The sequence below is a fragment of the Monodon monoceros genome, unplaced genomic scaffold, assembly GCF_005190385.1.
Source record: "Monodon monoceros isolate NGI ecotype Baffin Bay Population unplaced genomic scaffold, NGI_Narwhal_1 Super_Scaffold_19, whole genome shotgun sequence".
NCBI lineage: Eukaryota > Metazoa > Chordata > Mammalia > Artiodactyla > Monodontidae > Monodon > Monodon monoceros.
Genome location: NW_021703775.1, coordinates 68,772,931 through 68,787,025, shown reverse-complemented (window position 1 = coordinate 68,787,025; position 14,095 = coordinate 68,772,931). Strand labels below are relative to the sequence as shown.

Below are 14,095 nucleotides of genomic sequence, written 5' to 3'. Positions count from 1 at the left end.
AGGGGAGGAGGGAAGAAAGGAGTAGGGGGGGGGAATGGAAGGAGGAGGGGGAGGGGGGAGGAGGAGGGGGAGTGAGCGAAAGGAGGAGGGGAGGGAGCGGAAGGAGGAGGGGAGGGAGGGGAAGGAGGAGGGGGAAGGAGGGGAAGGAGGGAAAGGAGGGGAAGGAGGGAAAGGAGGGGAAGGAGGGAAAGGAGGGGAAGGAGGGAAAGGAGGGGAAGGAGGGGAAGGAGGAGGGGAAGGAGGGGAAGGAGGAGAAGGAGGGGAAGGAGGGAAAGGAGGTGAAGGAGGGGAAGGAGGAGGAGGAGGGGAAGGAAGGGAAGGAGGGGAAGGAGGAGGAGAAGGAGCAGGGGAAGGAGGAGGAGAAGGAGCAGGGGAAGGAGGGCAAGGAGGGGATTTGTTGGGGTTGCAGTGTAGAGCTCTCTCCCTGCTCCCGCTTCCCGCCTGGGCTGCAGTGCAGGCATCAAACAGGGCGGAAGCCTAAGCAGAGAGAAAGGCAGGAGGCTATTTTTAGCACCGTGGCCAGGGTGTGAATGTTGGTAGAAGTGAGCAGGGCCTGAAGCTGTCTGCATGATTGAGGGAAGAAAACCTGTTGGTTTTAAAGGTCAAAGGTCAGGTGGAAAGTTGTGCCCCCATCCTGGGGAGCACCCCGAGTGCTGGCGAGACGCCAGCAAGAACTCTACCAGGTCACACACACAGGAGATTCGTGCTGTTTCTTTTCCCTTTTCAACCTCCAGTAAACTCCTGTTGCAGCGATGAGACCGTGCCCGGAGGGGAGTGAAGATGCCAGCTCATGCAGGACTGGGCGAGGTGGGGGGGTGTGCCCGAGGCAGCACCAGCAGTCCCTCCCACTTCCCACCGTCTGGGCTCCCCTCGCCCCAGCGGGTGGTGACGTCTGGCAGCCTGCAAGCCTGGTCCAGGTGAGCAGCGGAGAGACGGACAGCAATGCGCCTCTGGGGGAACACCTCGCCTTCCTCCTGTCGGTGCCAGCTCACTCCACGTCCCCTGTGCCTGTGCAGGACAGACGCACTGTGACTCCCGGGCACTGCCAAGAGTCTCTGAGCAAAGGCTGCTGACGTCTGCTGGGGACAAGACAATGTGCAAGGATGGCGCTGTTGGGACGCTTACCTTTCAACTCGGGATATGCCAAGAGCGACAATACTCACACCCCCTTTCAGGGAAGGGGGCATTCTCTTTTCTGGGGGTATCTCGAGTCTTTGGAGTCCTTGCTTAGGTCACAGGGTCAGGAAATGTTTCCAGGAAAGAAAGAACTGTGTTCACAGTGCAAGGTTTGGAATGTGGTGGTTTCATGGGAAGAATTGTGACTGAGGAGAAGGGCAGAGATGTGCTGAGAAGCGCTGAGTGGAAGGGGAGAAAGCCTAGCCGCGTGCCCGAAGACAGCAGAGCTTAAGGGTCCACCTGAGTGTGCAGGCTTTCCATTTGACTCTCCACTAGTGGTGAGTTTCTCAATATTCCTCCTGGGGTCAGAGGACAGCACTAGGAGCAGAGGACCCAGCTCCGATTCCAGTTCCGGCACCGAGCTCCTGGGTGGTGGGCCTTAGTTTCCTCATGTGCACGAAGAGTGGTTGGCCAGGTGGCAGACACGCCTCTCCTCGTCCCCCAGTTCCTGTGTGCCCCGAGGAGAGGGGCTCTGACAGGCTCCCCGAGGGCAAGTCAGCTCCTGACTGCCTCGTGGCTGCGGCAGCCAAGGCCTGCTGTCAGGAAGGGCCTCGTCTGCATGCGCAGTGAGTTCAGGGAGAAGCCTGCCCCAGCCTTGGAGGGTCCGTGGTTTCCAGGGCAGCGAGACAATTTCCGCAGCTTGCACTGCCCATCTTTAGCTTGCACGATCCCTGAGTCAGTGGAGGCTCAGAGACAGCAGGTCCTGGAGTGCCAGCAGGACAGAACCAACGGGTTGGTGCAGACGGGGGAAGTCGGGGGTGTCAGGAAAAGCCCGGAGGCTGCTCCAGGATAATACTGCTGAGAAGGGCCTGGGAAAGTTCCTTTTCTGGATCGTGGGCTGCAGCCCTGGCTTTTCTGCCTGGAAGATCTGTAACTGAGGAAGATGGCCTAACTTTTAAACACAAGAGGTGGGGGAGCGGAGGGAAGAAAAGACTGAAAAATAAAGAGAAATGTCAAGGCTGCACCAAAGGCATCTATCCTTGAAAGAACCCTTCTCTTGAACCGATTAGTTGTCCAATCATTTTCGTCCTTTCCTTTCAGTGTGCAGTGCATGCCCTGAAACTGCAATACCTTGGAACTGGAACTAGATAAAAGTTAAGGTCCTGAGATGGAAAAGCGTGAAAGACTAATTCCTAAAGGCAACGGGCATTTGCCTGTGAGGAAATCTGTACTTCTATCAATTTTTTTTAGGAAGTGAGAAGGTGCAGCTTGGCCAGGCGTCATGGGAAACGACTTGGTCGGCTTGGCAGAGTCAGTGTGATCCCGCGCTGGCTGTGGTTTGATCCCCAGAGAGAAATGATAGTGGCTGGGGGAAATCAGGAGCAAGGAGGCAGCGGCAGCCCTGGGATTGACCTCTGACGCCCGCTCCCAGAGCCGGTTTCAGCCAGCGGCGTCTGGTCTGCCACCTGCATCCCAACACAGGTGACACCAAGGCCTGCCCGAGGCCCAGGCCCACAGCAGTGCAGGACGGGTCCGGGCCTGGAAATGCGGCCCAGCCGGTATGCTGGCGGGGCTGAGCAGAGAGGAGGAGCAGCTGGGCTCATAAAGGAAACCCCAACTTGGATCTCACGTGTCGGGGTGGCTCTGGCTTGGGAAGTGTGACGGAGGAAAGGGAGGAGGGAAAGGGGCCGTGGGGCGGGCAGAGAACACACCGTACTCACCCGCGCTTCCTCTCTGTCCCGGCTCCTCCGCTAACCTGTGCAGCACAGACACAAACGATATGCTGAGGTCACAGTCGGGGTCTCTTTGCCACCCGGATGTTCACCTGGGGCCTCCCTGACCCATGGGCTCCTGGGCTTGCCTCTCCCCTTTTGCTCCTCGTAGATCGACTTTGCCCGACCAGGTATGAAAACAGAGGGGAGTCACCCAACCTAAAACCAGCAACTGCAACTGACCTAATAGAGCCATGGAAACAAGTGCCTCTCAGAAGGAGGAGGACGGTGCTACTAAAATGGAAAGGAATCTACCTTAAACCTAGGGGGCAGTTACATCAGGGGGCACAGTCCGTGTGGTTCTGAAAGCGAACAAGGTGAAAATGGTCTAAACTATGAGAGGAGCAGTAGTTCCTTCCCACAGACGTATCTGCTTGGGATGCTAAATCACACTCTTGTTCACCCTGAAATCTTGAACGATCGCCTGGACCCTCAAAAGCCTGTATCTATTCTCACCAAGGACCACTGCTGTCAGTCTACCAGACACGCACTAGCGTTAGGTGTGCAAACTGGATTTATAGCTCCCAACACCGTGGGGGCAGGTTCTGGGAGAGGTGATTCTGAAGGACACAGGGACATAAAATGAGGCCGTGGAGCAGCTGAGACGAATTTAGAGCTCTGAAGTAATATGGGGGAAGTTATGTCAGCCTGCGTTTCATCTATATAGTCTTGGTTGTAAGTACTGACTCCTCAAGGTGAGGGGATGCAAAGTGGGAATCCAGCGGAGCAGAAGCATTCCCCAGGGTGCAGCCAGACAGGGAGCCAGGGTAGGCAGGGAGAGGCCGAGGCAGAGGTGAATGTGGTTGGGAAGTGTGGCTGAGTCGTGGGTTCTTCAAAAGTGCCCATTTGGCTCTCACAGTTTTTGCACTGAGCAGACTACGCCTGACAGGGTGCTGACCCAGTTGTGTTTGTATTATGTCAGCATGATTTCAACCCCAAAGAAGCAAATCGCTCTCTCTTTCTGGTTGATACTTATTGCCCTCTAATGCCTAGGTGACAGTAGTTACGGCTACCTCAGTCTATAGTAAAATCTCACGCCTAGATCACAGTGGAGAATCAGAAGGTCCATCCGTGGTTTTAGAACTATACCCACATAACAGCCACACGTTAACTATAGGGACATATCCTAGGACCTTATACAATGTTGAGAGTCAAACATCCTTTTTAAACCCTACCCATCTCTCACCCCAACAACTCTTAATACTCTTCCCCTTGGGGATGACACCTAAAAGCCACAGAAACAGAAATTCAGGCGTTCTCACGAAAAGATTTCACATAGACATACAAAGCAAGAGGTGCAAAGAAAGAAGAGATGTTGACAGGGCAACACAGGTGCCAAGACAGAGGGACCCTGAGGGTACCGGGTACCAGACAAGGGAAACCATACCCAGTCCATGTGTGAGACAGAGCCTACATCCAGACTTGAACCAGGTCTAAGTCTGTGGTCAGGGCAAGGCCCAAGTGGTCAAGGCACAGTCCTCTGTGTGCTTCGGGGGAGCGGGGCAGACTGAGGAAAGGCCATGGGAAAAGCTATTGGGAAGGGAGGGGGGTATAAGGGAAGAGAGGCCAAAGAAGCAGCTGTTATGTCTTCAGCCAAGAACATTCCACATGAATGCCGGGATCTGGTGGGACCGTGTGTGCGTGCATGCATGTGTTTGCAGCATGTGTTTACGTAAGCGTAAATCTATCTCTGTGTGTCTCCTCTTCTCTTCACCTCTTGCACTACAACCCTCCTGCCTTATTCCTAGTCCCCCATCGGTATGCGGAAGTCCGTCTTCTCTCCATTTCTTTGCCGCATTTCTAGATGTTTCAAACACCGCTGCCCTCTACTGCTGACCTTTTGACGGCCATGCCAAATACATCATTCTCAGCAATTCATCATAGCTATCGTCCACTTTCTCCCAGGCCTTGCTCTGACTCACTCGATGATTTCAGCACCTGGAGTACATTTTTCTTCTCTCCGTTTCTTCCTTGGCAATTCCAGTGTCCTTGCTGACAAACTTCAAAGACCTCACTCTCTTATCCACACCAGCCACTATGGGTAAAAGCTCTGGACACACCCCTCCCAAGATGCTCCCCCTTTCCCATCACAACTTCCTTTCCCGTATCCACTTCTTTCCACCCTTCCTTAAGACTTCTCTCCCTTCACGTGGTCTCGCAGTCGGCTCAGACTAAAGCATGGGCACTGGTGTTAGAGACACCTGGGCTGAGTCCAGGCTCTGCCACTTACTGCCTCACGTTGTTTAACCACCCTGAGCCCTGTCTAGAAGCCTTTCCTCATGGAGCCGTGGAATCAAACAGGAAGCGTGTGTTACGTGCAGAGCATTTAGCAGGGACCCGAGAAAGCTGGGCCGGCTCCACCTCAGGCTCCACAGCCTCCTCCGGGCAGCCACCCACTTCTCTCCCTGACAAAGTGCTCTGCTGCACACCAGCCTGTTTATTTCCTTACGTTTATGAATCTACTGACATCCCACTACATGCCAGGCACTGTTCTAGGCACTGGGGATACAACCTGAACGAAACAGACCAAAGTCTCCACCTTGTGGAGCTTATATTTTGAAGGAATCCAGCAACTGGACATATTAATACATCACAGAAATAACAGCTAACTCTCAAATGTCCAAAGAGAAATGTGTTATCTGTTCAGGGCAACATAGAAACATGAAGATTAAGAGCATGAAGTTTGGAGTGAGAAAGACCTAGCTCAAATCCAATCTTTACCACTTAATAGCTAGTTGATCTAACTTTCTCTGCGCCTATTTCCTCACTGGCAAAGTGGGGATATCATTATATTACACATCTCACCAGGTTGTTGAGGACTGAATGAGATTATACATGGAAATCAGTTAGCACAGCTCTTTTGAACATACATTATTTTTAAGAAGGTTTTATATACAATAAAATGAGGAAGCATTACTGTCCCGTGCTGATACCTCTCTCTGTTGCTTTTAATTCCTCCGAGAAGCCGCAAAACCATCTGGCTCTTCTGTCCACAATCATCTCTGCCTTTTCAGAAACTCTCCTTGTATTTATAATCATACGCTCAAAGTTCGATGACTAACTTTTCCTGCCACTTCCTTTTATCTCCTATTTATTTTGCATATCTTAATTTTGCTCTCCTAACTATATTATAATAAACTCCTTGAGGCAAGGGGTCACGTTTGGTGTTTTAATTGTATCTACTTCCTGTATCCCATCCGTCTATCATAGTGTCAGGAGATCAGAAAGCTTTTGTTGATCCACTGACACAACCACCTCTAGGGAAAAACTTGATGGTCAGTTGGGAAAAGTAGGGAGAAGGATCCATGGGGGTCTGAAAGCTCTGGGGAAAGGTGGCAGCAGGAAGGAAGGCAGAAACAAAGGGGAGAGGGGGATTCCGTTCAGGGGCTAGGGCTCTGGCTCCCATTCAGACTAGGGGTCCTGGAGCTGCCTTTAGCTCTGTCTTTCCCATTCTGCATCTTCTCTTCTTCTTCCTCTGCACCTTCCCCTGCTGTGAAAACAAGTCCAAGGAGGCCAGTGACCCTTCGGCACAGTAGAAGCATAGGAGGAGGAAGAAGCGAGTAGCTTAGGAGGCTTGGGATGAAACCCTAGCTAAAAGCTCATGGCTTCAGGTCTCCAAGGGTGCTGAAATCACCTAGTCTGCACCCTGTGTGGTCCATGCCCCAGCATCATGTCCCCATAAGCCCTGAGCCCAGAGCAGTGCAGTCTAATGTCACCCACCCAGCTTCTGGCTCTATTGCTGGCTTCTCTAAGGTGATGATATCTACTAGGTATATGGCTAATACCTTGCATTCAGGTTCAAGAAAACAATGATAAAAGTGTACAGCAGGGAATACCTAGATGAACACTGGCTTTCGTTAAAAACAAAACAAAACAAACATATAAAAACCTGGTTTTAGCTGATGACAAACTTAAAATGACTGAACAGTGCAAAGTGGCTGTGTGGAAAAAAGCTAATGCCATCTAAGGTTACTTTCCCTGGGGCCTGCTCAGGGAGGTGGCAGAGCTCACTGTGCTGGGGGTGGAGTGGGGGTCAGGGGGAAGACCCCTTGCAATGTGGAGACGTGCTCAGCCCTGGAAACTCACTTTGAACCAGGGCCTTGCAACACTTGGGCACACGGGATGGTCAAGTGAAACCCACGTCACATGAGGAATGGCTGAAGGAACTGTGAACGGCTGCCTAAAGAGGAGAGGCTGCAGGAGAGCCACGTGATCTGCCATCAAATACTGGAAAGGCTGACATGAGAGGAGGGACTGAGCTCACTCCGGGTAGCTTTAGAGGGTGGAATGAGGATCAATTTGCTATAGAAAGGCAGATTTTGGCTCCCTGATAAGGAAGAACTTCCCAGTGAGGAGAGCTGGTCATGAATGAACTCGCTGGGAATATTCAAACAGAGGACTTTTATATCAGGCAGCAAGCTGGATGAAATGACTTCCAAGATCCTTTCCAACTCTAAGAGTCCATCATTTGTGAAAAGATTTCAGAAAAGATGAGGAGGGCAAGCTATGGATATAAACAGCATGTCCACGCCGTACAGAATACATGGAAGATAATTTGAGCACCTACTCTCATCCTCAAGAAAATCTCGACAGTGATGGTAAACACAGGTTGGGGACTTCCTGGGGACGCAGTGGTTAAGAATCCGCCTGCCAATGCAGGGGACGTGGGTTCGAGCCCTGGTCCAGGAAGATCCCACATGCTGCGGAGCAACTAAGCCCGTGCGCCACAACTACTGAGCCTGCGCTCTAGAGCCCGCGAGCCACAACTACTGAGCCTGCGTGCTGCAACTACCGAAGCCCGCCCGCCCTAGAGCCCGTGCACCGCAACTACTGAAGTCTGTGCGCCTAGAACCTGTACTCCACAACAAGAGAAGCCACCACCATGAGAAGCCCGCGCACCGCAACAAAGAGTAGCCCCCACTCGCCACAGCTAGAGAAAGCCCGCGTGCAGCAATGAAGACCCAATGCAGCCAAAAACATAAGTTAAAAAAATTAAAAAAAAACACACGTTGGTGTTGGGCTCTTCCACTCACTGAGAAACTGGCAGCCTTGCATGTAAAGGGAGTTTACCTCTGTGTTTGATAGAGATACTGGGCCATGTGTGGGGCTAGTCCACATCTACCGTGGACTTAGAGTGGAGCATCAGTGAAAGGGGCCCTCGTGGGATTGCAGACATGATCCCTTGTCCTGTGCGGGGATAAGGACAGTGTGGTGGTAAGAGCATCGGCTTAATGTTCAGACCTAAGCTCTAGGACCAGCTTTGCCCCTTCAAGCTGTGTAACTTTAGGCAAATCTCTTTTCTGATAATCACTCACTGCATTTCTAAAGTAAGGGAAGTGGAAAATGTGATCTCTAAGGTACCTTTCAAATACATTACATGGTTTTGTTAAAACTATCCTTTCTTACTAGGAGAGATTGCTGAGTTATCCCCATACCCTTACTTATTATGAAGCTGTTTGGTCTCTATGTGCTTTGTGTTTAATGATGTCTAGTTACCTCCCAAACTAGTGTGATGAGCTCATGAACCACTCATTTTGCACAATACCTAATACGTGGCCATGAGGCATGATTGTGGTTAATTTCCATGCCTGAAATCCCCTAAGAAATTCCCTCCAGAAGTGGGATTTCTGGCATCTGTGGGAGCTATGTTAGGGAAGGGACTTTCTAATCACCCATGAGGTCATCTCAAAGGTGGCCATCTCTTCTGTTTATGTGTGTGTGGAGGGGAGCAGTGCTTCTAAAAGGGATTGAGAAATGGTACCAGAACGGAGACAGTGTTACTGTAATGCTGCCTGAACAGGAGAACTGGCATCTTAACTGTACTGAAAAAAACAACACAGGCCACACACTTATTCTCTTCTAAATGAAAACAGCGGATCTGAGAGCGAAGCCGTGGGCCAGACCTTGGCCTGGTCCCATGACAACACTAAAGGCATATGCTTTCTCCTACAAAGGTCCGAAGGAGTACACGAGGCTCGCCTTCCCTAAGCGCATGCACAGATGATTTCAATGTATTGTGTTTCAATAAGTACATGTGTCTGAACAGCCCACAGAAAACCTGCTTTATATTTTTATTCAATAACCTTGTTAAGCTAGTTCAAGGTATCCAAAAGCATTACATTAGGTGGAAAGACACAAAAGAGGGCCATCTGTATGAGTGACCCACAGCACTTAGGAAGGGAATGTGTTTGTTTAATATATAACACGGGAATCTGACCACCATAAAAAAGATCAGCAAAATGCCTGACGGCTTCAAAACTGATGTAATCATGGGGATTCTTGAAGACATGCTGATAATGGCCTTCTATTTTTTCTCTCCTTCCCGGGTATTATGTAAGGGGAAATATGCCATGAGGTAAGGGTCTCTGGAAAATCACTGAAATAGCTAAGAGACAGACAGACTGAGAAAGAAGTCATAGATAAGACTGAACATGAGGAACGAAGGAAGCAACAGACTCAGGTCATGAACTTCCAGTGAAATCAGAGCCTCGTCATGGACAAAAGGAGAGAATAGGGTTTCAAAACCAAATCAAATAGGAGAGAGCAGAAAGGCAGCCGGGAGAAAGTCCAGCAGCTTTTGCAGCTGAGGCGGTTCCAGTCATCCAGGAACGCTCTGGAGCGAGACAGCTGAGCAGGCCTAAGGAAAGAGCAGCTGTGGAGGAAGCACAGATGGAAGACAAATTAAGGGAGGAAGGGGCCTAACTGAGCTGAATTTCTTTAAGGTCGGAATTGTGTTTGCTCCACAGGGCATACCCTTAAGAGGAACCTAAACGTGTGATTATCTCTATGTGATCACGTGTGGGAGAGAGGCTCCCAGGATGAAGGCATCCAGCGAATCCCTGGAAGGCAAGACGACCGCGTGGTGAAATTAGGGAGACGCTTTACCACGCAGTGAGGCGGCGAGGAGGGCGCGGAGGGGGAGGTGGGAGACTGGGTGGGCGCTGTGGGCGTCACCTGAGTGGAGCTCCTTCACCAGGGATGACATGGTGCTGGTGATGGAGTCAGCGGCCACCAGCAGGTCATTGCGGAGGTCTCTCCTTGTACCTGAGGGCAGTCAGAGCAGATGGCGATGCCACGTGGGTCGGGGGGAGAGAGCTGAGTGAACGCCTGGGTCGGCGGGGCCCTGGGACTCAGGGCAGAACTCCTAGGGGGAGATGGGCCGAGCAGCTCTGCCCGCTCCCAGGCCGTCGGGAGCACCGGTACCCAGGTCTGTCTGTGGTCCTCCTCCCTCTTCTCTACCTGAAGAGCAGGACCCTGTCAACTCCATACTTCTCAGCCACAATCAAAGGAGGTGGATTCTAGAACAAATGCTCAGGCAGGACTTAACTCGCCAGCTCCACCTCCCTGCTCTTGTCTCCGCCCCAAGAAGACTTCCTGAGCTGCCTTGTCTTTCCCCAACCGCATAACATCGCTGGCCATTAGCTCCACAGACAAGGAGGCTTCAGCAAGGTCCTGTTTAGAGTTCCACTCCTTCTCTTGTTTGCTCTAAGGACTTTCCAGGCCGAGCGCCCGACTTCGGGGATGCTTCCATCCAATTCCTCCGGAGGAGGCAAAGCCCAGAGGACAAGGCACTTCCCACAACCCAGAAAAAAGAGCACAGAAGCCCAGGAGGCCTGTACTTCGCACATGTACAAAGCCTGCAGACCTCCTGTTGCAGACCAGCCCATCTAATGAGAAGGGATCAGCGCTTGACTTATTTTTACTGTATGTGAAAATCTGATCATTTAAAGCGAAGTGCACAAAAGAAAAGAAACTGGGAAAACCTCAGTAGGAATCTTGTCCACGTTTCCAAACCCCCTCAGCGCTCCATTATACTCTGCTCCTGGACTCACCCTGGGCGAAGGCCTCCTGCACGTCCCCGCCAACTCCGCTCAGCGGGTCCTGCGGGCAGTGGGTGGGTGTGGAGCCAGCGGAGGTGGAGTGCACGGGCATGGGCATCGGGCGGCTGCCTCCGTGAGTGGGCGACGTCTGTGGCGATCCTGTGGCCTGAGCCTGGGAGAATCAAAGAGATAAAACATGTCATCTCAGGTGCCTTACCTCTTTGAGGAAGGGGAAAGTCTTTTTTTTCAGTCAACCTGAGCCAGCCCAGGGCTTCAGTTCAGTGGTGCAATGCAGTGCACGATCCCATTTGAAAGGAAGGAGTCAGGCTGCCTCCAGCACTGGTGAGAGGAAGAAAAGGGAAGGAAAGGGAGAGAACAAAGGGGGAGGAGAGAGAAGAGGCAGCAGGAACACTGAAGAACGGACTAAAAGCGGGAGGGAAAGGGGTAGAGGCGTGCACAGGGAGGGGGGGCCTTCCAGGTGGACAGATGGAGCAGAGTAGCTGGTTGGAGGATCTGGGAGGGGCTGGGGTCACACAGCTGGGAAATAATATACAAACACCTTTGAGTTTTGTTTGCAAACACATTCAGGTGCATTATTTCATTTGATCCTCATAACAACTTGTGAGTAGAAGGGGCACATGTTTTTTTGCATCCATTTTACAGAAGAAAAACGAGGATGAAGAGAGGAAGAGCTCTGTGTCAGGCTGCACGTCTCGGCAGCGGGAGATGCTGGAACAAGCCCTTCTACTTTAAGGGCAATGACACGTGTTCTGCACCTCTGCAGCTGCCAGGCCACAGGGAGTGCGCCCGAGTTTGTGGGTCAGGAGTCTAGCTGCGGGCTGTTCCCAGGAGCCTGGTCATCTAGCCCATCGTGCTGCACTCGTCAAGCACACACAGTGAGGTCTTCTGTGAGCCATCCTGTGGGGACTAGGTGAGAATGGACACACATTTAGTGGAAACCAAACTTTCCTTGTGAGGCTCTGCCTCAGTTTTGGAGAAAGCGTGGAGCAATGGGATAAAATTTAAAAACTCCGGTTAAAGGGAGCTCGCTGAGATTTGGGCTCTGCTGCTCTTCAGAGGAAGGGCAACTGAGGGTGGCATATAGACCGGGGTTTTCTTTGGAAGCAAAACTGGGAAAATATAAGCCAAAGTGTGCAAATGAGTTCAAAGGAAGATAATTATCTTTTGGGATCTGGCTCAGAAACCCCACGTACAAACAGAACCTGCCACCTCGAACAGCCTGACAGGCTGTGTGCACAAAGCCCCAGCTCAATGCTTCACCCAGGGTGAGCACCGGACCAAACGGAAATGATCTGTTCTCCATCGCTCTTGCTTTGATTCGTGTCTGTGTGTTTTAATTTGAGAAACTTAAAAAAATACAGAAAAAGCTTAAAAGTGGAACATAACAGACCACCCAAATTGATAATTAATATTGTGTCAAATTTATTCCAACCTAAAAACACTGCAGATAAATCTGAAGACCCCTTTCACTACTAATTCTTTCCAGTCCCCTCCTCTCTTCCCTTCAGAGGCAGCCACTGTCAAAGGTTTTGGTGTGAAACTTTTTACCTATGTGTACATATGTAATTATGAATAATATATGATATTTCGTGCCTTTAAATTTTGCATGAACAGGTATCATACTGCACATATCATTTTGCAACTTGCTTTTATCATCTAGCATACTTTAAAAAATGTTATTGAAGTATAGTTGATTTACAATGTTGTGTTTAATTTCTGCTGTACAGCAAAGTTAGCATACTTTTTGAGATCTTTCCATGATAAAAATAAATATGAACTTAGACTCTTACCTCACATTATATACAAAAACTAACTTAAAATGGATCATTCCAAATATAAGAACTAAAATTATAAAGCTCTTAGAGGGAAAGATTAGACAATGACTTTTCAGATATGACACAAAAAGTATATACTACAAAAGAAAAACAGATAAATTCGACTTCATTAAAATTAAAAACTATTTTTAAAGGACACCTTTAAGAAAGTGAGAAAAACTCAGAGGATGGGAAAAAGTTTTGCAAATCATATATCTCATAAGGGACTTATATTAGGAATATCTACACAACATGGTAAATCAACTATACTTCAATAAAAAAATTAATTAAAAAAAAGAATATATAAAGATATCTTGGGACCTCCCTGGTGGTCCAGTGGGTAAGACTTTGTTCTCCCAATGCATGGGGCCCGGGTTCGATCCCTGGTCGGGGAACTAGATCCCACATGCATGCCACAACTAAGAGTCTGCGTGCTGCAACTAAGAAGTCCGCAAGCTGCAAGGAAGATCCCGTGTACCGCAACTAAGACCTGGTGCAACCTAAATAAATAAATAAATATATTTTTAAAAAGATCTCTTACACTCAATAATCAAAGGACAGGTAACCTAATTTAAAAATAGGCAAAGGATCTTAATGGACATTTCTCTAAAGAAGATATGCAAATATCCAATAAGCATATGAAAAGATGCTCAATATTATTGGCCATTAGGGAAATGCAAATCAAAACCATAATGAGCAGGACTTCCCTGGTGGTGCAGTGGTTAAGAATCCACCTGCCAATGTAGGGGACACAGGTTTGATCCCTGGTCCAGGAAGATCCCACATGCCACGGAGCAACTAAGCCCGTGCGCCACAACTACTGAGCCTGTGCTCTAGAGCCTGCGTGCCACAACTACTGAGACCACGCGCTGCAACTACTGAAGCCCACGCACTCTAGGGCCCACGTGCCACAACTACTGAAGCCCACACACCTAGAGCCCGTGCTCTGCAACAAGAGAAGCCACCGCAATGACCGTGTACCGCAACGAAGAGTAGCCCCTGCTTGCCACAGCTAGAGAGAGGCTGCACGCTGCAACGAAGACCCAATGCAGCCAAAAAACAAAACAAACAAACACAAAACCCACAAAACCCAAAAAACCACAATAAGCTACAACTTCACACCCACTAAGATGGCTATAATAAAAAAGACAGATAATAACAAGTGTTGACAAGAATGTGGAGAAATCAAAATGCTCATAAACTGCTGGTAGGAATATAAAACTGGTGCAGCTGCTTTAGAAAACAGTTTGGCAGTTCCTCAAAAGTTTAAACACTCACTACCATATGACCCAACAATTGCACTCCTACATGTATATACTAGAGATAAATGAAAATCTATGTATACACAAAAATTTGTACACAAATGTTCATAGCAGCATTATATATAATAGCCAAAAAGTGAAAACAAACCCAAATGTCCAGGGACTTCCCTTGTGGTGCAGTGGTTAAGAATCCGCCTGCCAATGCAGGGGACACAGGTTTGATCCCTGGTCCGGGAAGGTCCCACATGCCATGGAGCAACTAAGCCCGTGAGCCATAACTACTGAGCCTG

At 49.7% G+C, this 14,095-nt stretch overlaps 1 protein-coding gene across 7 annotated transcripts in view; it reads right to left on the bottom strand.

Moving 5' to 3' along the window:
* Nucleotides 1-703: 703 nt before the first annotated feature.
* Nucleotides 704-14,095, bottom strand: part of DTNB (dystrobrevin beta) — a 243,097-nt gene continuing 229,705 nt past the window's right edge. The window contains exons 16-19 of one of the 7 annotated variants that reach the window (XM_029232736.1): nucleotides 10,721-10,880; nucleotides 9,843-9,932; nucleotides 2,838-2,872; nucleotides 704-1,008 (exon numbers count right to left, since the gene is read on the bottom strand). In XM_029232736.1, coding sequence (XP_029088569.1) covers nucleotides 2,868-2,872; nucleotides 9,843-9,932; nucleotides 10,721-10,880 — 255 coding nt within the window. In that variant the 3' untranslated portion in view covers nucleotides 704-1,008; nucleotides 2,838-2,867. Of the gene's footprint in view, nucleotides 1,077-2,837; nucleotides 2,873-7,767; nucleotides 9,541-9,842; nucleotides 9,933-10,720; nucleotides 10,881-14,095 lie in introns of those variants that run through there. The other 6 variants (XM_029232737.1, XM_029232738.1, XM_029232739.1 and 3 more) reach the window with 6 other exon arrangements.